The sequence below is a fragment of the Crocuta crocuta genome, unplaced genomic scaffold (assembly GCF_008692635.1).
Source record: "Crocuta crocuta isolate KB4526 unplaced genomic scaffold, BGI_CrCroc_1.0 scaffold72, whole genome shotgun sequence".
In the NCBI taxonomy this organism is placed as follows: domain Eukaryota; kingdom Metazoa; phylum Chordata; class Mammalia; order Carnivora; family Hyaenidae; genus Crocuta; species Crocuta crocuta.
This window is the reverse complement of record NW_027529427.1, coordinates 5,291,721-5,315,242: the sequence shown is the minus strand read 5'-3', so window position 1 is coordinate 5,315,242 and position 23,522 is coordinate 5,291,721. Positions and strand designations below refer to the sequence as shown.

General features: G+C 48.2%; 1 protein-coding gene across 1 annotated transcript in view; it reads right to left on the bottom strand.

Moving 5' to 3' along the window:
* The window catches only part of CRACR2A (calcium release activated channel regulator 2A), a 117,457-nt gene that overhangs the window by 14,606 nt on the left and 79,329 nt on the right, over positions 1-23,522 (bottom strand). The window contains exons 9-13 of the mRNA XM_077758990.1: positions 19,748-19,819; positions 15,574-15,619; positions 13,541-13,647; positions 9,832-10,150; positions 5,656-5,788 (exon numbers count right to left, since the gene is read on the bottom strand). Coding sequence (XP_077615116.1) covers positions 5,656-5,788; positions 9,832-10,150; positions 13,541-13,647; positions 15,574-15,619; positions 19,748-19,819 — 677 coding nt within the window. The remainder of the gene's footprint in view (positions 1-5,655; positions 5,789-9,831; positions 10,151-13,540; positions 13,648-15,573; positions 15,620-19,747; positions 19,820-23,522) is intronic.

Sequence of the window (23,522 nt, the reverse complement as noted above, 5' to 3'; positions counted from 1 at the left end):
ACACCCCCTTTAAGGATACTATAATAAGGTTCAAATGAGATCACATATGTAAAAGCAACACACCAAGGCAAAGACAATTGTTATTTTTCATGAATTTACCATTGCAAAGATGGAGGAGGAGGAGACTGTCCTCATATTTCTTTCTTTTCCTCCTCCCTAAAATCTTTTTCAAAGTTTCCCTAATAAAATTCAAATATCCTTGGGGCAATGGATCATACTTTCAGACTTCCATCAGCCAATGCAAAGCTTTGTGGAGGAGTGGGGCAGGGGAGAGGGTGGTGGGCAGGTGGGGGGGTCAGAAGAGAAGAAAAAGGGTAAGGGAGGGAATCAAAAGCAACATCCACCCTTGAGATGGGTATAGAGCTCCTAATCCCATCACTGGGCCAGTCCAAATCATCTCTCTGAGGCTGGGACCCTACCCAGAGTCTTAGACCAGAAAGACAAGGTCAGAGACATGCATTCTCTACCTGTGCAGTGGCCCTCAGAGATAAGGACTTCGATGCAGCTTTTCTGAGAACATACTCTTCCTTCCTACATCATGTGAGAATGTCCACAAATCAGGGCACCTGCGTGGCTCAGTCTGTTGACCGTCTGACTCATGATTTCAGCTCAGGTCATGGTCCCACGGTCATGGGATTGAGCCCTGTGTCAGGCTCCGTGCTGAGAACGGAGCCTGCTTAGGATTCTCTCTATCTCCCTCTGCCCCTCACCCTTGCTTGCTCTCTCCTCTCTCTCACTCAGAAAAAAATGTTCATAAATGCTGAACAACTTAACATTTTTAAAAAAGTCTTTCTCAGGGCGCCTGAGTGGCTTAGTTGGTTAAGCGTCCGACTTTCGCTTAGGTCATGATCTCGCAGTTTGTGGGTTCAAGCCCCATGTTGGGCTCTGTGCTGACTGCCAGCTGAGAGCCTGGAGCCTATTTCAGAGTCTGTATCTCCCTCTCTCTCTGACCCTCCCCTGCTCACGCTGTCTATTTCTCTCTCCTAGAAATAAATAAAAATATTTTTTAAAAAAGTCTTTCTCCCTCATGGTATTATATCAGGGAACCAGAGGGCATCTCCTGCCTCTTTGAAAAGGCCCAGCCTCTGAGGCCTTTATCATAAAGGGCTCAGTAAGCGACAGCAACAAAATCTTGGACAGAACGAGACAAAAAGGACAACCAAGAAGCAGTGAATAGAAAAGGTCATTCCAGCCATTGTCTACAGGCAAAGGCTAGCGGACGGGGAGGGGCCCAGGAATGGCCAGAAGGCGGGAGAGGCATCCACTCCTACCATGTCAGACCAGCAAGGACTCTAGAGGCCTGTGGGCCTGAGAGGGGACTGCATACGTGCATTAGAGAGAAAAAGAGTGACTTGTCCCATAGGTAGAATGCTTGATATTTCTCGTTTCCTATGCCATCTCTCCATCCTCACGGTGCTCCTGTGACATCCACGTGAGGGTTATTATCCGCACGATGCACGGGCACATGCCTGCATGCACATCTGTACACACATGCACGTGAATACACGCTCACGCACAGGCACACGCATGCATGCACATGCGCACCGATAAGTGCATATGTACTCCACACTCTACACCATCGAGAGATGAAGAAGCAGGTGTCCAGCGGCCGTGTGCCTTGTCCAAGTTGGGCAGCAGCTACGGCGAGTTGCAAGCCCAGTTCTGAGGCTCATTCTTCTTTTTGGAGCAGCGCCCTGTGCACAGGGACACCTGGCAGTCTCATTTCACCTAGAATGTCCAGGGCCAAATGCTCCCATCTAAACGGATTATGACTGGCTGGGCTGAATCTGAAAGGGTGAGTTTTCTTCTTAGCTAAAGGTGGAAGGGCTGTGCTCCGGGGGACTGAAGGAGCTCCCGGCTTCCTGATAACCACTCAGAAGAAAGCCAGCCATGGTCAACACACCTTCAGGGCCTGATCTGAACGCAGCCAGAGGGTCAGAAGCCCCCGAGGACAGAGCCTTTTCCTGAATGGAAAGGCATGCAGGTGGGGGCGGGGCGGGGGACAGGTGGTGCTGCTTGGGGCAGCTAGGTCTTGGCTGCTGTCATGGTCCTGCTCTACCTCAGTGGCTAAATTCTTTGCCAGAGGACAGGGAACTTGTCTTGCAGGGAGATGCTGAGTTTGCTGAGGGTCCCTGCTGGGTACACGATGTACTTCTCTCTGCAACCTCAGAAAGAGAGGCCCAGGAAACACGTAAGCCCACGGGGGCGGGGGGGAGGGACAAGGGCAGGAGACACAGGGTGTCACCATCCACTAGAACAGGCGACACACAATGACGTGGGACCAGAAGGCCTGGAATAAACTGGCTTCTAAGACAACAACCAGTTCTAATAGTGCAGGAGCGGAGGTAACACATGTTGTGTCTTCATGTCTCAGTTCTGCCTCTGACCAGCTGTGTGACCTTGGTGACATTACGTCATTTTGGGGGAAAGGAGATGTAATGGAGGGTATGGAGGGGTAGGTCAGATGTTCATAATCCTTTTTTTAATGTTTATTTTTGAGAGAGAGAGTGAGCAAGCATGAGTGGGGGAGGCGCAGAGAGTGAGGGAGGCACAGAATCTGAAGCAGGCTCCAGGCTCTGAGCTATCTGCACAGAGACTGATGTGGGGCTCGAACTCACGAGCCTTGAGATCACAATCTAAGCCGAAGTCAGACGGTTAACTGACTGAGCCACTCAGGCGCCCCCAGATGTTCATAATCTTTAAGTTCAGCTGTGACATTCAACAAACCCATGGAGGTGACCCCCAACTTGCAACCTAACTGGTTCCTGAATGACAGCTGGACGTTAGGAGTCCCCGTCCCCATGAATTAGGTCCTGTCTCGTTGTGGTATAGTATGGGTTACAGCTGGGCTGATGAAGTCCAGGGAGGGTGACGTTAGTCCTTCTGGACAAGACAGGTCCCAGACATCATTTAGAGTAAGAGGGAGATGGGAGTGGGGAAGGCCTGCAAGGTGTCGTGGAGAACAACTGGGGATTTCTCTGTAGAAATGGGGAGGAGGAAGGAAACCAGACTGGTGGCCAAGAAAGGGCAGAGCACATTCTGTTGGGAAAAAACTTCTGGAAGAAACACGTTGGGTTGCGGCCTGTGACTTAAAGCGGGGTCTGTGAACCAATGCAGGCCAGTGGAAGGCACACAGGACCCAGGGTCTTCGTTTCCAGCGAGTTTCATCTTCTGTTCATCAGTCTTGTCATTTACAAAGTCAGCTTCAACGTTCTACACAAGCCATCATTTGACATCACCGGGACACCCACAGGGCTCAAGCACTTGCCCGGGAAGAAAGCTGGTCCTAAGTTGGGGTGGGCAAGGTGCCCCCAATCTCATGGCTGTGTTGTCGCACTTACATGGTGCACAAGGCATGAGTCGAGCACAAATCACATTTGTATGACAGAGTAGGAGACCTGAAGTCCCCTTTGATGAGGGTGGTGGTAAGACGCAAGGACCTGCTGAGCCCCTGTTAGTGCTATGCTGACCGTGATGGTGCTGCTGCCATTAAGGGTGGCAGGCAGAGCCCCAGTCTAGGCTTGGGCTGCTTTGGCCATAGGCAGGACTCTGGGACTTTCTGTCTCTTTAAAGAGAGCATCTTTCTGGTGGTTGGCATGACATCTGTTACTGACATGTGTACCAGAACAAGGCACGTTGTGTGGCAGGGAGACTAATTTCAGCTGCTGCTCCAGCATGTTCTGCGCAGTGTGATGAAGGGCATTCCTGATTTGGAATCTTTGATATTTTTCCCTTCCTAAATTGTAGGTGTTTCCATAATTGGCCTCCTGGGAAGTGCAAATTAGTCTGATTTTTCCTTTTTCAGAGGCCTCCAGCTCAGGGGCACGAATTGGAAACGTAAACTGACACCGATTCCCTGATTTCATCACCAGGGGAGGCATACTGTGTGTCACCTTGCCCAGAGGGTTGCCTTTGAGGTCCGAGGGGCTGGCATCTGCCCCTTGCCTCCCATGAGCCTGTGCTGGAGTCCTGAGCTATGCAGGCCTACCCCACAGAATGCTCCTGTAAAGGTGAGTCCTCCCTCCCACAGCCATTGCTTCCTGCAGCACACTGGGCTCACTCCCAGACCTGCCTCTCAAGGCCACACTCGTCCAGGCTTGGGTCATAGGCTCTGCCCCTCTTCCTGTCAGGCTCCTGATTCTTCATCCAGGGATGCTCCCAGTCTTTGGGTGGAATGAGGCAGAAGGGAGGGGACAGAAGAATGTTCCAGATGTGATAACAACATAGGAAAAGACCCAACAGTAAAAACAGGATCCCTCATGCGTGTGGGGAGGGATCCACATGCAAGAGAAATTTTGGAAGGAAAGGGAAGAACATGGAGTCTCCCCAGGCAGGGCCCTGGAGCAGGGAAATTCTGTCTGATAGAGCCAGCTTGTCAGACAGTCAAAGGTCAAACACGGTCTGCACAGAGAACCAGGCTTGGAAGCCTTCCCGGATGACCTGGTTCAAATCCTCCAGGAGGAAAATCTTGAAGCCCCAAGGCGGGTCATGTCTTCCCAAGGTCACACGGCTGATCAGTGGGAGTCGAGATGAAAATCCAGGTCTTCTGATGTCCCACAGAACTTTAACAGCCTCCCCTGCCTGTACCAACGTGCGTCCTCACCTCTCGTGGTGGGGAAGTGTCCTCACCACCCACTGGGTGCTAGGCACACACAACTCAATACTGTTAGGAGACACTGTGGGATCACTAGAAGCGAGCTGTAGGGGGCCAATATCTGCACTAAACCAGCTGAGGGGATGCGGACAAGCCTCTTCACCTCTCTGGGCCTCAGTTTCCTGATCTGTCCATTGGGCTGATAACAGTACTTTCCTCCCAGGGTTGTGTGAACACAGATTTGAAACGATGAATATAAAAGCCCATGCTAGCTATGCAGATCACATCAATATATTTTCAAATCCAGCTGACCGATCACTGTGGTTTTAGGGTATATAGTAGGTGCTTAATGGATTTATGTTTCGCTTGAGTGATTCAAGCAAAAGCTAAAAGGTCGGTACACCCTTGGATCTTGCCACATATTCCAACGCAGTGAGCAAAGGCCTCTATGTGAATAAAATATTACTCAGGAGTGGGAAAACATTAAGTCATGATCATCCATTAATGGCTGAGTTTAATGAGCTTCCACGATGAAACCCAGCTGTCACACAGCAGGCCTGGGATGCAGAACTGGTACAAAGTGATGGTAAAGGGAGCCACCCAGCACACTGTCCTCTGCCCCACCCATCTACATACACACGCACACACGGGAGGGCAGGAAGCTGCTGGCCCCGGGAGTGGGGGCGAGACAAGGATTGTGGTGTCAGGTTCTTGCACAGGAGGAAAAGCAAGAACACTCAGGGCCCTGCTGAAAATGGAGGAAAAAATGATACAAAAGGGATGGGCTCAGAGGCGAGGGAACATGAGGCAAACTTCAGTCCCCCTGAGGCTGGACAGAGGAAGTGTCCTGTGGTCTCACTCCATGTGGAATGAGCTTAGTGGCTAGCAGCGTGCAGTGTGCAGGATTGGACGTCACCATACCCCTTCAGCCTCACTGGGGAACAAGCAGACATGGGACCTCTACCCGCCAGGCCCCCACGGCCACTCCCGCCAGCCCCCCATTCCCTTCCTGGGCCCCCTTCTCACATCGTCCCCTTCTCAGAGCAGGCCTGAGAACTCACCCACAGTGGCTGCCAGGCCCGGGGCAAAGTGGTCTTCGCAGAACCTCCTCAGGAAAGATGTCTTCCCCACGGCCGAGTTGCCCACTAACACAATTTTAAAGAGCCGGTCTGGGATGGAGGGACAGGCTTCCTCCTGTGGACGGCAGACAGTCTGGCCAACCACCGGGATGATCACCAGCCCCTCCTCCTGCTGTGACCTGTCCCTACAGTGTCTGGGCCAAGGTGAGAACATGCCCCCGGACCAGCATGAGGAAGGGCACTTCAGCCTTGGATGCATGTAGCTTCGGGCTCTGGGGACACAGGCTCCTTCCAGCATCAGCGGGAGGGAAAAGACATTCATTCAACCATGTGTTGTCTACCTCTTGTGTTGCAGACCCCGTGCTGGGTCTGAAGACCAGGAATGGGGGGGGCAGGCCTGGTTTGTCGTGGAGGGAAGGAGGCAGGCGTGTAAACAGAAAATTACAACGCAAGCTGCAGTGCTCCCAGAGTATGGAGGAGGAGTCAAGGGTCCACAGGGGAGGACACTTTCAGCTGGGATTTAAGGGGGCAGAGACACTCCATGCGGGGGAAGGATAGGTGGGATGTTTGCTTTGGCGGGGGGCGGGGAGGGGAGACAGAAAAAAGGAGGCGTATCTATATCACAGGGGCAGAGACCACCTGGCATGGGCTAGGAGGGGGTCTTGATTTCTGCTCTATCACTGAAAGCCTGGACTGAATGGAGGACGCTCTTGCCTCCCCGCGTATTGCTGTTCCGTCCGTCTCATCAGCTTCTGTTTAGGACCCCATCTGCCCTGGGGAACAATCTCACTCAGTAGGCTGGGAAATCCGCAATGCCAGGCCACTGGATGGAGCTTTCCAGAGCCAAATGGTCACTGCACTCCTTCTCCTGTGCCCAGCAGTGGCAGGAAGAATGACTGGGAGCCGGCCTGCTCTTCAGTCTGGGATGCTAGAGCCCAGTGGAGAATGGACTTGGTCCAGGACAGCCAGGAGCAGCAGAGTACGGAGCCGCCTTCTGGCACAAAGTCCTCTCGGCTGCACAGTCCTCCCTTCCAGTGAGCTAGCTGCTTCTGCGCTCACCCAAATCTTGCCTCCGGGCCCAGCACCGCCTGGCCAAACCAGGAGGCTCTTTTGAATCTATTTAGAAGCGGATTTGGGGGAATTAGCTCTTCTCACTGAGCAAATACTATAATGGAGTGACAGCAGATATTAGCAGAACTTGAGTCTCAGAGAAAAGCCATTAGCAGCCTTTTGGGGAGAAATCAATTCTATGCAGTACTTAGAAGGGGATTCAAGGTCAATTACAGGAGTTTTAACTAAACCTTAAGAAAAAATCCACCGCACTCATAAACTATGCTCTCTGCCCCATTTTCTTTATTCTTGTAATGAAGAAGGGCATCCTCCCTGCCGGTCTCTGGTTAGCCTCTCTGCCTCCAGTTGTCATTTGTTTGAGACTACAGCTCAGTGCAGCACTCTGTGTATCCTTGGGCACAGCAACAGGTGGAGAATGTGAGGTCCAGAGCAGGAGATGGAGGTTCTGGCTGCAGAGGTTGTGCTGGTCATGCTCCAGGAAGAGCGACTATTTTTGGAGGCCTAAGAAGGTTGACACACTGATGGTGCAGCTCTGGACAGGACCCAGCTCACAGGTGCAAGTAACTACTCATGTTCCTTCAAGTAACTCATGTCCCCTCTGGGGACAATCTGCAGCGAGGCAACCAGACTCAGGGGCTGGGGCAGAGAAAGATCTGTTCTCATTCTCCTTCCTAGCACTTAAAAAAAAAGCTTTAGGAAACTAAAAGTAATACATGCTAATTTTCAAATTAGGAAAAGCAGAGAAGTAGAGAAGAAAATAATAATTACTCATAATCGACCCGACCACACAGAAGTGGTCACTATTTGTATTTTGATGCAGGCTTTTTTCCATATAGATGAAAGAATGTATGTTTTATTTAAAGAGATTTGAGATATTGGGGAACCTGGATGGCTCGGTCAGTTGAGTGTCCGACTCTTGATTTTGGCTCAGGTCACGATCTCATAGTTCGTGGGTTTGAGCCCCGCATCGGACTCTGCACTGACAGTGTGGAGCTCGCTTGGGATTCTCTCTCTCCCTCTCTCTCTGCCTCTCTCCTGCTCACTCTCTCTTTCTCTGTCAAAATAAATAAACTTAAAAAAATAAAATACAAAGATTTGAGATTGTAGACAATTTTATTCTACTTTCTCATATATTTTTTTCAAAATTTTAATGTTTTCATTTATTTGTGAGAGAGAGAGAGAGAGCGAGAGCGAGGGGAGGGTCAGAGAGAGAGGGAGCCACAGAATCAGAAACAGGCTCCAGGCTCTGAGCTGTCAGCACAGAGCCTGACGCGGGGCTCGAACCCACGAACCGTGAGATCATGACCTGAGTCGAAGTCGGACGCTTAACCGACTGAGCCACCCAGGTGCCCCACTTTCTCATATATTATTAAATTATAAATATTTTTCAGCATCACTAAAGTTTCTTGAAAATGTGATTTTTAACAGTGCTACATAATCTCCTATTGAATTGACCCACTTGAATTTATGTCTCTATTGTTGGACATTTTGCCAAGTGTTTACAAATATACATAACCATTTCTGAATTAAGTCTGTCTGAATCTGGTTATTTCCTTAGGAATGATCACTAGGACTAGAAGTGCTAGTTCATAGGATGTGGAAGTTTTAAGTTCTTGATTCCTGTTATCAAATCGCTTTCCAGAAAGGCTGAGCTGATTTATGCCTCAGCAGCCTTGCATGGGAGGGCCTGCCTCACGGCGCTCTCCTGAAGACCAGACTCGCTATTGAAGCTGCTATTGACTTCTCATACAGCGTTCTTCCCCTCTGCTGGAACGTCTGTCCTGGGCTAACCACTGGAACATCTGGGAGAACCAGCACCTACATGAGACCATGTGGCGAGAAGCTTGGCATATGTCCCTGTGGGGCTAGACCTGGCCTCGCTCCTCTGGGCTTCTGCTTCCCTTCTGGCCACAGGGGAGAAGACATTTCTGATGCGCCCCACCTAACAACTGTGGGGATCACATGGCCCAGCACACAGGGATGCTTAGTTTTTCCCTTTACCTTGTCTCCTATTGACCTCTTAACACTTTTCTATTTGGGGGTATATCTTGGGGTATTTAAAACCCCTGTGTGCCTCCTGCCCACAAGTGTGGGTCTGTGATGAAGGGGATGTGAAAGGGCGTGTAGGAGGGAGGGGTTCCTACCCACCGCTAGTGTCATCCAGTTCTGGTCCCCCTGGCTTAGGTCTCTTCAGGGAAGGATATATAGGCCTGAATGTTAAGCCAGGCCCAAGAACGACAATGAGGCCGACAAGTCCCTGCAGTGGTCGGAAAGGTTTCCTGTCACATATGCTAACACAGCCATTTGAAAATGCTCCAGTGGTAAGGGCTCGGGTCTAAAGGGCTGCCCCAGTGGACAGGGGGAGAGTCTCTTTCACATCGTCCCAGACATTTCTGTAGCCTTTTAGAGGGCCCAGTGGGAGGTGAAGGGGCTTGAGGAGTCTATTCCTGGGCCTGGGTCACCAACAAGGTGAGGAATGTCATCACCGTGAACCAGAGGAAGATGGTTAATATGGCCTCCTTCTCCCACAGGATTTAGCAGGAAGACCCGGCGGGGAGTGCAGGAGGGATCTGGGAGTAGAGGGTCACCCCAAAGGGAGGTATGGGCAGGACATTTGGGAGTGAAAAAATGATTAGCTGATCAGGAAGCGAGAGAAAAATGATGGTGCACAAACTTTACAGAGCAATGACTGGCCCTGTGGGAACAGTTGCAGAATGTAAGAGTGGATGTGCAATTTAAAAAGTATGTGATAATTTTATGCTAAGAGCCAAGCAGAGTGTCTAAAGTAGCTACTCAGTAAATGCTTCTGAATCTGAATCAGAAAAGAGAACATAGGGTAGGGAGTGGGGCAAACAACGGAAGTTATAAAGAGTATTTACCGGGACCCCTGAGTCTCCCCAGTGACATTGAGTTCAGCAGGGCAGGCTGGTATTGGAAGGACACAAATACGGTGGTTCATAAGACTAGCTGCACCTGACTTCCCAAGCTTTACTTGACTTCCCAAATTGCTTTTGTGGCTCTTGGGTTCAAATGCAAATGATAGGTATAGGAGTGACATCTATGAATCAACATGAGATGTGACCTTACCTTAGACAGGTCTTCTTTTCCAACAGGCTGACCTCGGGGAGATGTAGGCATGAGTTCCAAAGGTCTGGCCTGTTGGCTTTGTCCTTCCGCCCTCTGCTGGGAGACCTCTTCCTCTTCTGGGCATTTGCTCAGTGGCTGCTCAAAGTCACCATCCAGGAGCTGGGGCAGGGGGTCTTCTTCAATAGAGATGATTCGGCGAAGTGCTCGGGGGAGCGGACCCCCAGGGCCTGGCTCCTCTTCTGGAAGGGGATATCCACTCAGGCCCAGGGAGCTTCTCCTTCTCGAGAAGCCAAACACATCGTCTTCCTCCTCTGACTGGCTGTTTTGGGGTAGGGAAGAAAGAGAAAAGGGAAGAATAGCACAAAATATATCAATGGAAATGGGAGAGATGTCTGACAGCTCTGTGACAAGATGTCTTGAAATCCCTGTGACAAGCAAATAAGGCGTATCGTGTCTTGGGGGGCAGAGAGCTCCAGAAAAGGAAAAAACCAGACCCAGCATTCTTTGGCTCATTCGCCCAACACACTTATGGAAGTGCTTAGTGAATATAAAAATGATAAACTGGTGGTGATGACGATGATGAAGGTGATGATGATGATGATGAAGGTGGTGGTGAGGATGGTGGTGAAGGTGATGAAAATGATGATGATGGTGGTGGTGATGTTGATGATGATGGTAATCATGAAGGTGGTAATGACGAAGATGATGAAGGTGGTGGTGATGATGAATACCACCAGGTATTTAGCTAATGACAGTCACACACAGATGGACATGTCCTCCTGGAATGCTCAGCTTAGTGGGAGGCTGAAGCAGTATGGCACAACTAAATATACTCTGGCAAGCTGTGGAAAGTGCTTAAAAGGTGGAGTAAGGGTGTGAGGAAAGGAGCAGAAAAGATCCGGAGAGAGGCACCTTGGTGGCTACGTCGGTTGAGCGTCCAACTTCAGCTCAGGTCATGGTCTCACGGCTTGTGAGTTCAAGTCCCACATTGGGGCTCACCGCTGTCTGTGGAGAGTCTACCTCAGATCCTCTGTCTCCCTCTCTCTGCCCCTCCCCCACTTGTGCCCTCTCAAAAATAAATAAAACATTTTTAAAAAGATCTGGAAATAAAGTATTCACAATTAACCATCAGGCCTCGGCTGTGGTCTCAATACTAGCCCTTACTGACCATGCCACTAGGCAAGACACTTTCACTCTTCCAAACCTCAGTTTCCTCAGCATAAAATGTGGCTCATCTCCTCTGCCTACCTCACAAATAAGAAAATGCATAAGAAGAGACATGTTCACAAAACAGCCCTCGACAATGTGAGTGGGGGATACCACCACTCTGGATGGAGCCCCCACAACTGGATAGATGTCCACTGGTTCCGAAGCAGCTGCCCTCTTGGGGATGGGCTTGAGATTCGAAACAAGCCAGGCTGGGCACCTCTACTGGCCTTTCCTACCTTTCTCTTTCTCTTTCAGTGTCCCTGAAAGTCAGAGTGAAGAGTTAGTGGCCTCAGAGGCCTATGTGCATATTTGCTTCCAGAAGCATCTGAGTGTCAAGAACAAGGAAAGGCAGTAGGAGGTGGAGGGAAGGAACTGGACAACCAGATGCAGAACAAAAGCACAGGCTGTATTTTCAGAAGGTTTTGACAGCAAAGGCCTCACAGGCCCTTCCTGGAACGGGAGTTCAGGCCTCTGTGAACAATTAAAGCTGGGAAGTGTTTTAACTGGAAGTTTGACAGGGAGAACTTTGAGTCCAAAATGGAAACACACATGCACATCCCCACACGTGCACACACGGATGCAATGATTGGAAAAGAAAACGGAATGTGAATGAGGTAAGGAAGTGACAGGGCCAACAGAGAAAGATGGGGAAGGAGCAAAGGTCACAGAGTGTGTAGAACAGTGAAGCTCCCTTCATCCCTCCCCCCCCCCAGGCTTATAATCTTTATTATTCCTAAGGACCAGCAATAGGAAGGAAAAAGGAAAAACTGCATGTATCTTTGTCCTCAAGTTAAGTACAACTCCGAAAGATAAATTAAGATAGAGGGCTTGCTCACAAAAAGTGGTGACTTAATTTGAGTCCCTTGGTATAAAATAAAGAATTTTGTAGCAATTCAGGGACCTTTCCAGTTATTTATAAAATCATAGCTTTTAATAGAAGCCGACTGTCCTCTCTCCAACAAATTGCTACTATAGTCTACCAAGCCTACTGACTTTAGAACACAATTAGTATTACCATCCACTTTCACTCTACACAAATGCATATGCAAGTGCATACATGTGTTCACATGTGAGTGGGCAGATACACACAGAGGATGTTTTTTGAAAGGCCTTGCAACCAGAAAAAAAAAGCCAATGCAACAGACCTAAAATGAAGCCTTTTTTGAAAAAAGCTTTTGATTTGGGAAATTCTCGAGCACTACTGATATTCTGTAATACCCTGAACTTAGCATGACTATGTTCATTTCTGGTTTTGTCACCAAAGCCTATGTACCAGCAACAGAGAGCAGTGGCCTCAGCCAAAGTCTGTACTGGAATTTGTGGTGCATGATTTGTTATTTACTTGATTGCCTGTTTCCGTTTTCAACCATAAGCTTCATGAGAACAAAGCTAGGGTCTATTTTGCTTACCACTGTATACTTAGCACATAGCATAATATCTTGTACATAGTAGGCACTCAATGGATATTATGGAAGGATTCATGTTTAACTAATTTTGGAGTCTTCACAGAACTCAAAACAATGTCTGGTACAGAGTAAGCAATTGGTGAATGTTCGTTGTATGAATATATTCAGCGCCGAGGAACCGACAGGCCAACTATCATCACAGAAACTTGGATCCCAAACTGTATCCCTCTCTTGAGCTACTTAGAAAAGGAATTCAGGATGACTGGGTCCAAAGACTTGATTGATGAGCTCATCAACATCTTTGGTGTCATTTTCCCTTTTCGTATTGTGTATTTCATGCTTGCGGTCCTCAGGCTCTCCTGGGTGAGCAAATTCATGCACTTTTCCCCTGCCTTTGATACTTAGGGGTCTGGTTGCCTCTGCCTTTCTGTGGCTATTTATGTGGATGGAACAACATGTCAAAAAAGAAGAGAGGACAGAGGACTGGCTTGCCTCTTTCAATGGGCAATGAGCCACCCCTTTGGGGACTCCAACTCCATTATGTGCTATCTGACAACCACAAAAAATGTTATCTTTGAGGTAATTAATTCCATTGAAAGGAGTCTGTCAAACACAGGCCCTATTCCTGCTCATAAAGGAATTTAACTATTGGAGAGTCCATACCATACTTAATTTCCCTTCAGAGCCAAAAAAGTCATGTCCTTGAAAAACCAATTATATCCATCCTGCTCAACAGAGAGCACAGTACCTTCCAGCCATGCTCCATCTCTCCTGCTCAACCCCTCTCGTCCTCTCTCTCTCTCCTCCGCTGATCTACAGCACTTCTTCAGTTACTTTCTGCAGGCGCACACCAGGGTGAGGCGGCCCCAGAAGTCAATATCCTGTCCCAGGGGCCTGCTCTGCACAGTCCTGCTCCCACTTGGATGTTGGGACAGGAAGGAACATGTCCTCCAAGATTCAAGGGGAGTGAGTGCAACTGATTCCAGGCTTCCTCACTGAGGACCTCTCCTTGAGAGACAGCGGGCTCAGAGCCAGCTCCCATGAGTGCAAGACAAATGAACACATAATGAATGAAGAAATACAGAATGACTTACCTCCTAAGAATCCCTCTGCCGTCCATGTATTTGCCTATCACAGAGCCAGATCTCTGTTTCCAGTTTCCCTTGGAAGCAGCTGTGTTTGCCTTGGCTGCCTTATCTTTCTGCAGAAACACAGAATGCCCTCAGATCCATGCCTGCTGATGCGTCCCAGTGTTTGAGCAGAAAGGGCTCAACTTTCCCACCTCACAGGTCAGGCTCTAAACAAATTTCTGAAGTAAGATGCAACATTCTTATGCTTCCTGTCAGCACTCACCCACCCTTTCTTTGTGCTATTGTCTCTCATCCGGTTCCCTCCATCTCCCACCCAATAATCTAATGGAATGAATCCATACACAGTTTAGAGCCTGGGGCCCACCTTATTACCCTTCTCAGGAGTACTGACAGTTTGCAAGATGACAATAAGAAGAGATAACGTGGAATGCATAAGGAAATATTTACATGGGGGAAAGACAGTGGATTGTTAAATCACATTAATCTGTGTGGCTCTGTTTACTTCCAAAGCCCCAGAAATGAGAAAGGAACTAACCCAGAGGATCGATTAGCCTGGTGCCCTGGGGGGAAGTGGGGGCTTAGAACCCCGTTGACAATGCTCCCCAGCAGATGTCTTCCAGGGCATGAGGGGGAGTTAGAACACGGGTAGAACCTCTCATCAACTATACCCACGATTCCCAGTGATTCGTAATGAGAGAAGGAGGGGCTGCAGTGCTTCCAAAGCCCCTGAAGGTATGGCTATAATGATTCCAAATTAATCTTTAATTATTATTCAGCATGAACATGATTTTATCCCTCTTTCTTCTATTTCCCACTAGGGGCTCCTAATACCATTCCCTTTTCAAAGCAAAATGAGTTTGGCAAGTGGAAGGAAGGATGTGAGGTCAAAGGATTAGGGGGACATTTGGTTGGAAGTTTTAAAATAAATTCAGTGTTACTTCTAAAACAATTATAACCATTATCATCATCAAACAAACGTGTAGGCTTAAGGCTTGCTCAAATAGTACACAGAGGTGGGCGGTAGAGAAGTTTGCTGCCAGTCAGTGACAGAAAAGAAATAGCGGTGTAACCAGGTCCCCCAGGGATTTGCAGTTATAAACCAGGTCAGACTTAATTCACGGCAAACCGGCTGCCTGATGCTGACCACAGTGAGGCCACTGTCCAGCTAAGGTCCACAGCATATGACCCTCCTCTTTCCAAGAGTTTTTTTTTTTTTTTTTTTTTTCCTCAAAAGCCCCTCTACTATGGGGAAAAGGACAGGAATTTCCTTTCCTCATGTGATAGTTGGGTTCATGGTCCAAGGAAGCTAATGACTTGCCCAGGGATACACGAGAAATTCATGGTGTCATAAATCCTAATAATTAGAACATTGCATCAATTAATCCTTCCTTCTTTTTCCTTCGCTTCAGAGCATCCGATGGCTCCTATCTAAAGGGGAAGATGAGTAGGAGAACACGGAATCCTGGATTTTGTTTAATGGGGCTCTAAGCGAAGACCTGTAAACAAATAAAGGATTCTGTGCTATTAGGGAAAGTATGGAAGTGTTAAGAGCTCAGGTCTGGAGGAGCAGGGTCCCCACAGGATTAGAAATGGGTAAAATCAGCTATGTTAATAGTCAAATATACATTTTTAATTTGTTCCATGATGGTGTAAAAATGCAAATTTCATCAAGTGATATAAGTTTTAATGGAGAAAAAAAAAACTTGTGAACATTTTGGTTAAAAGTGATCATGGCATTTCAGTTGTGCCATCTCCTGGATGGAACTACCATGTCCGTGTCCACGAAATCCGTGACCCTCCCAGTTACTGTAGTCTCTTTAGCCAAGAGGAAAGTGCGGTGCCTCATGGAAAACTCACACACTGCTACCCAGAAGGTCACCCTGCATTTTTTATTATTTTCAAAAAATCCAGGCCATTTTCTGCTTACACAGAAAGAATGAGCCAGACCTCAAGGATATTCTGGGGCCTGTCCCAGCAGGGGCTATGGTGGCCAGCGGACCCAAATCCCGTTCGGAAAGGGAACACAGGGCAATTACCTGAAAACATATGTCCCGTTCATCTCGAAGGTGCTTGTTCCTTTCCCTGCAAACAGAAATGGGGAATCTATTCAGACATGGTATTTGCAGTCAAGAGATCCAAGAGCAGCCACTTTGCCAGTGAGATGGGTGCAGAGAAAGGCTTGACGTGGAAGGCTCAGGGAGCACATGGAAACTCTCTCCTTAGGGGCTGTGACAGAGCGTAGTTTGTGTGTAAATCACTGGGAGGCAGAGGGATAGACAGAATGACTGTGACACCCACCGCCCTTCAGGATCATGCACTGGTCTATCCTGCCACTAGGGGGAGCCTCCCCCCAGAGGGTGACCAGCTTGCTACTGGGGTGTGCGCGCTCTCTGAACCATTCATTCCATGCATGTGTGCAGTCACTCAACAAATGTCTCCTGAGCACCCGCTACATGCTAAGTACAGTCCTAGCTATTAAGGTTTACACAAATGGATAAAAGAAAATGTTTCTGTCCTCGGGGAACTGGTGTTTTAGTGCAGGGCTCGTTGCTATGGAGAAAGGTAAAGCAGGGATGTGGAATAAAGAGTGCAGGGGTGCAGTGGTAGTTCAGTAGTCAGGGAGGTCAGGGAGGCGGCATCTGGGCAGAGGGGCAGTTGGGGGCAGAGTGGCACAAGCAGAGGAGACAGCAAGGGCTAAGCCTGGAGTCAGGCTCTGCTGGGTGTGTGCAAGGAACCCCAGGGAGGGCATCAGAGTGCTCAGAGGGGAGCCACTAGGAAATGAGGTCAGAGGGGCGCCTGGCTGGCTCAGTTCATTGAGCGTCTAACTCTTAATCGTGGCTCAGGTCATGATCTCACAGTTTGTGGGATCGACCCCCACGTAGGGCTCTGTGCTGATGGCATAGAGCCTGCTTGGGATTCTGTCTCTCCCTCTCTCTCCACACCTCCCACCTCAAGATAAATAAATAAACACTTTTAGAAAAGGAAATGAGGTCAGAGTAAGGTGGGAGGACAAGTGGAGACCTGTTCATTTGTGGTCTTGTAGGTCATCGTAGGAACTTGGGATTCTATTCCAGACGATATATGAAGCTGTGGAGGTTGGGGGAGTGGCAATGGAGTGTCCTGATCTGACTCAAGTTTCCAAAGGAGCCCTATAGATGCTGTATTAAGAATATATTGCTGGAGACAAGGATGGCACCCTGAAAACTGGCCACTCTTTTAAACACCATGGAGGTCACTGGTTCCCCTTTCAGTGTAATGGAGGCAGAAGGAGCATGACTGGTGGGTTGAGAATGTGAAGAAAGGAAATGGAGATGGAATGCAAGTGTAAACAATTCTTTTGAAAGGTTTTGAAAGCCATTAAAGAAATGGAAAGTAGCTGGATGGGGAAGTGGTGAAGGAGCTACTGGATAAGAAGTGCTGTAGGACATTGATTGGTCTCTCCGAAGGAGGAAGAACTGGCCATGGAGGAGAGAGAACACAGGCTGGACCAGCCCTTCAGGAAGGAGGTCTCATTCTAGGGCACATTTGGGAGCCAGGCACACCGGGCATTCAACCACCACGACAGAGAAGGCAGGAGATGGGCACAGTTGGGCACACGGGACATGGTCATGTGACAGTTCTGCCTGTCTCTGTGATAGTAGCAAACCCTGAGAATGGCAAATGGAGAGTCTGCTTCCAGAAGGCCCCTTCCTCTGTGCTGGCAGAGAGATTAGCAGCCCTGCACCTGGGTGAGGACAGAGGGGCCCCGGGAAGCCCCATTTCCATCAGGGAGTACACTGCGTTGTTTCCAGCTTCGTGCAGCCATTTCCACCCAGAAGCTTCAGCAGTCAAAGAGATGTCACACTCTCGGATTAGGGGGAACTTAACGGAGGACCATGGGGGAGAAGAAGGGGAAAAATAGTGGGGGAGGGGGAGAGAGGCAAACCATGAGAGACTCTTGAATGCTGAGAACAAGGGCTGATGGGGGTGGGGGGGAGGGGCAGGGGGGAGATGGGCATGGAGGAGGGCACTTGTGGGGATGAGTACTGGGTGTTATATGGAAACCAACTTGACAATAAACTAAAAAAAATATCACCAAATGAGCAGAAAAAACAAAGAGATGTCACTCTCTCTAAATAAATGTCCACTTTCATTCACACCGCTGCCCTGTCCTGATGGTCACTCGTATATACTATCTAGCTCTCAAGAGAAGCCTGTGAGGCAGGCATGAGAAAACTGATGCTCCAACTGGTTAACTCAATTGCCCAAGGTCACACAAGGTAATAAGGGTAGTGCTGGGTCTTGAACGAGATCCAGCTCCAAAGTCCGTGTTCCCAGCTGAAGGCCCTGGAATTGTTTCCTTTTGCTGCTACTTGACCCTAGGAGGGCAGTCCCTTCTAATGCTGTCACATCCCAGCCATTGCCATGATGGGGGCAGACCCCTGTCCTCCCTGGTACCTCCAACTCACTATCCCTCCCCTCGGCATCACCTCTGTCCTTGATTCCCATTTCCCCCACTGCTCTCTGTCGCTACCTGATGATTTCACTGTGGAGGAAAATTCTGCCACGGGGGCCTTCATACCATGGATGGACCAGCTGCAGAATCTAAGTTTATATGCACGCGATAGCACAGAAAGGCTTTGGGCATGTGATTCTGCATAAATGCCAGTCTCGGTCAAAAAGACCCATGCGTTTGTAGAGATCTGCCTTACCATTCTCCTCTGCTCATTCGCTTTGAATCTGTCCTTTTCTTCTAAGGACAGCAGAAGAAAGGGGAAAAAATCCCAAAATTTGTGCTTGTACACCCTGTTCTCTGCTTTTCACTAAAGCCTTCTAAGATTCAAGACCTGTTCGCAAATGGATTATAATTTGGCCATGTCAGAACCCTCGTCCATCTCCCCAGCCTTTGCAGTCCTGTTTGAATCATGTATTGAGGGAAGTAAATCTGAAATGCATTCAGTTCTGAGTACTTTTCAATTTGGTAGCATCCAAGATGCCAGACACGGTGACCTCACCTTGCTTTCAAATAAAACAAAACAAAAACAAAACAAGTCAGAGTGCACCTGATTCAAGACTACTGCACTCTAAAAATCAGAACCTGGGGAGCCTGGGTGGCTTAGTCGGTTAAGCGGACCACTCTTGATTTTGGTCATGATCTTATATGGTTTGTGAGTTTGAGCCCCACGTTAGGCTTTGTGCTGATAGTGTGGAGCCTGCTTGGGATTCTTCTTTCTCTCTCTCTCTCTCTCAAAATAAATAAATAAACTTAAAACAAAATAAAAATCTGAAGCCAAAGTGCTCATGCCCCATCAACCATTCCCAAGAGGTGTTTGGCAGACAGAAGTTACTGTAACTTGGAAACCTCATACATGAATGTGAAAATCCCATCTTTCCGCACACTGGTTTTGTTTTGGGTTTGGTTTTGGCACGTTCCAGACCAATGAGCTTTGAATTTACAGTAAGTTTAGCGAGCAGAGGAAACTCTAAATTCCTTTGCTCTGTTTATGCTCTGTGTGTGACTCATTTACTCATTCAACAGACATTAAGAAAATATGGCAGAATCAAGAGAATCAGCCAGATACAGATCTCAATTCTGACTCCCAGAGTGAGTGGCTGTGTCTCCTTTGGTAAATTGCTTCATTTCTCTGCTACCAATTTCCTTCTCTGTTAATTTCTCTATCAGGAACTGCCCACCTTTCCTTAATTTTGTTGAAGGTGAAAGGGATACCAGGAGCACCTTGGTGGTTCAGTCAGTTGAGTGTCTTGACTTTGGCTCAGGTCATGATCTCAAGTTTGTGGGTTTGAGCCCCATGCATGGAACCTGCTTTGGATTGTCTCCCTTTCTCTCTGTGCCTCCCCAGTTCATGCCCTCTCTCTCTCAAAAATAAACATTAAAAAAATTTTTTTTAAAAAAAGAAAGGGATACTATATCTGCCATTGGGTGGATGCTCAAGAAATTCATATCCCCTCCTACCTGAGCAGGTACTGTGCAAAGTGCTGTGGGAGATGCCACAACAAATGAGGCAGAGCCAACCTGCAGATGTACAAACTGGAGAGGGACGTGGGCACGTGTGTGAATGGGCCAAACAATATTCTGGGGATCAGGGAAATGAGGGCACTCTCTCAGCAGCTGTGATCATCCAGAACTAAGGCAGGGAAGACTCTCAGACTGGCCCTTCCAACCCAAGGAATGTGGGATGTGCCTTTGGAATACGTCCAGTGCTGACACACCTCAGGAGATCCAGTTGCTTCAGGAGCCCTGACTTCTCGCGCTGCAGACTCTCCGTCACGCGGTACACTTCCCTGAATAAGAGGCAAACACAGATTATGAGCTTCCATAGAGGGGATGTAAGCCACCATGGTGTGAGGGGCTGTACTGCAGTTGGATCCCCAGGGTGCCCAGGACCAGCAGGCAACACCCCACCCTGGGGACAGGGGGGTGTAGAGGCATATGCCTCCCCTGGTGAGCACCTGCTATGTGCAGGCGGTTATAGCTATAATCTCACATCATCATCACCGACTCCCGATAGGGAAGGCGAGATTATCCCCGTTTTACAGACACAGACAGAGAGTCGGTAACTCTCCCCATGTCCCACAGACATTCCATGACTGAGTCAAGGTCCTAATCTAGATTAGGATCCCCTACTCCCAAACCCATGAACAGGGCTTCATAATCATCACGTGACTTTCCCAGGCTCCAGGTGACCCCTGCCCTACCCAGAAGTCAGAGAATTAGAACCAATATTCTCCAGCCCAATCTTGCAGGGTGAGAGCAGAACTTGTGTTTTTCCCCTAGCTGGTTTCGTTTGTTTCCAGAAGCTCCAGAAGAATCCTTCCCCATCCTCCCCCATAAGTCTCCAATCTATTCTTAGATCTCTGGAATCTCCTCAGTTGGTCATTCATTTCTTTAACTTAGGAGTTCTTATCTCTAGCCATAAAGCAGAAAGTAAATGTATCAATTGTAATCAGATGCTTAAATCACAGTGTGACCACGTCAATTATATCAGGAGTTTAGAGTAAGGGGAGGGAGGAGCTGAGAGGTAGTGGAGGTGTCTGGAGACCAACTCAGATGGTGATGCAGTGTCTGCCTAGTTTGTCTGCATCTCTAAGTGCAACCCAGCGGCCAGCATGAAGGCATTGTCAACACACAGCAGTAAGAAACAGGGGTCCTTGGGTGGCTCAGTTGGTTAACCGTCCAACTCTTGGTTTCAGCTCAGGTCATGATCTCACAGTTCGTGGTTCAAGCCCTACATCGGGCTCCCTGCTGACAGCTCAGAGCCTAGAGCCTGCTTGGGATTCCGTCTCCCTCTCTCTCTCCCCTCCCCTGCTTGAGCACTCCATGCTCTTTCTCTCTTTCAAAATAAATAAATAAACAACAACAAACAAATAACAGTAAGAAACAAAAGGAGAGAGGGCAGAGAGTGAGGGAGGAAAGAAAGAGGGAGGGATGGAGGAAGGAAGAGAGGAAAGGAGGGGTGAGTCGAGGAAGTATTCAACACCACCCAGGGAAGAAAGAAAAAAGGAAAGCAGAATTGGAAAATAAGCCTTGCTGAACTTGGCAACTTTGCCTCCATCCTTCCCTCTGTGCTCTGCACTGTGCTTTTAGAAATGTCTGACTCACCCCTAAGCTTACTGCAAAAGGCCCAGAGTTCCACATTTCCAAAGCACAGCATAGCTTCTAGTGTAGGGGGCATCTTACAGTCTCATAAATGCATCCATTTCCATAGGTTGGCCAGACTACCCGGATTGTGCACATACTGGGCTGGGCGGGGACAGCCACCCCTCCCCTGCCCCCTCCATGTCATTACTGAACTGGAGAAAACAGCACCTGCTTGCTCGGTCCATAAGGCTTGGGCCCTCCTCACAACAATCAGATTCCTTAAAAGGTATCTGTGTTGTTCTCCCCCCTATACAGAATACTTATAAAGTCAGTTTACAACAATAACAGACCGAGTCAAATTCTAAGTTCACCTCAGACAATCCTAATTAAGCAACAAAACTTCTCTAGCTCCTGCAGAGATGCCAATTCCTAAGGTTTTATTACCAATTATATTTAATTTCAACTTGAGGGAAAACAATGTATTTCCCATTATCCAAACTGGATCCCCAGATCCCTGTCTTGGATTCTGCTGTGATGAGCAGTACATGAGCACAGCTGTTTGCTGTTGTGGTGCCCTGTGAGTCACGATGGCTTTGTGGTTCCTCCGTCCCAGCCCTGGGTTCTGATTCTCGAGCAGGAGCAGACAACCCTGCCCCTGCTGAGGGAAATCACTCCGTGGACACCCAAGGTCTGTGTTCTCACAGAGCATTTGAGTTAGGAGCCAGTTCCTATAATATAAGGCATTCCAGGTCTTTGCCCTGTTTACACAACGCAGTTGACTGCTGGAGACACACACACACACACACACACATATTACATATTGATGCAAATATATGTGTACCTGTTTGTCTAATAAACGTGCTTCTATTTAGATACACACACATCATCAGGCTTTTTCTGTGTTCACAAAAAGGAAGGCATCTAACCTAGACATTCTCAAGGTCTATACTGGATACTATGTGAATTGAAAGAGAAAGAACTCTCCATTTTTCATAGGAGTAACTGGTGACATGTTTATGGTTTTCTTTAGGGAACTGCTGTTGGCTTTGTCTTCTGGAGAGGGATGAGAGGGAGCATCTCCAAAATATATCGTCAAGTGAAAACGCAGGCAAATGCTGAACAGTGTATAAATGAAAATTGTGTGTGTGTGTGTGTGCGCGTGTGTGTGCACATGTGTATGCCTATATATGCATAGAACACTCTGGAAGGATCCACAAGAAACCCTGAGTGGTGGCCTCTGGGTGACTGCAGGCTCAGAGTCATGGGTGGCGCAGGGATGGGCACAGGCCCCTTGCTGAGTGTAGGTCCATTTGTGCCTCATCATAAACTACCCACCCCAGACGAAAATTCATTAACAAAATAAACAGGTGCTGCTTTCCAAGCTGACCTTCATCTCTATATTTTCTCTCCTGCTTGATTGTTCTTTCTTTATCTTATTTTAAAATCAAGTTCTCCTTCCTTGAGCATCTTCGGGGAACAGAAAAAATATTTTTGTCCATTTAGAATTCTAGCTGATAAATGACTAAGTCTTCTTATCTCCCAGTCCCGTCCTCTCCTTTCCCAGCTTCTCTGGTGCAGCATCAGACAGCAAGACATTGTGGAGCGGAAGCACAGGGTATGGGGAGAACTCAGCTCTGTCCCTGTTTTTTGGCACTAACTAGTTGTGTGGCTTTGAGTAGGTCACTGCATCTCTCTGAGCCTTGTGTTCTTGGTTTATAAAATGAAGAAAGAGGAAGATGAGAGCACTCAGCTTCTGTCAGTACTGCGGGTCTGAGACTCTGTTCTACAGAGAACCAGCTAAGGCTCTCACTGCCCTTCTCTCCTGACCTCCCCAGACAGGACATTCTCTTCTGGGCTCCAGCATGCTTTCCAGCTGCATAAGGCATTGCACGCTTTTTGAAAACAAGTCAGGAAGGTTCTGAAATCATTTATCTCTTCCTCCTAACCCTCTTTTTCAATTCCCAGCCTCCTGAGATCGTCTCTGGCTTGGTTAATTAAGATAAGACTTCAGAAAGATTTTAATCCTCATGCTGTGATTTGATACCCTGGCACTGGGTGCTTATTTCCATTTGCTGTTCTAATGCTGGTGCCTTCAGATGTTTGTTGTTTTAGAACTTGATTGAATTTTAAGAGCCTGAATCCTTAATTCTGTTTGTAAAGTTAAATGCCTGTGCCTTGTTGGCCTGCTCTCAATGAGGAGGAACTGATTTTGCTCCTTTACAATGAAATACACTGTCCTGCCCGTGGTCACCCAAGAATTGGAGTGAAAGGTTTTGTTTTATTTTATTTTATTTTTTTAATTTATAGGAGAGAGAGAGACAGCATGAGCAGGGGAGGGTCAGAGAGAGAGGGAGTCACAGACTGAAACAGGCTCCAGGCTCCAAGCTGGCAGTCAGCACAGAGCCC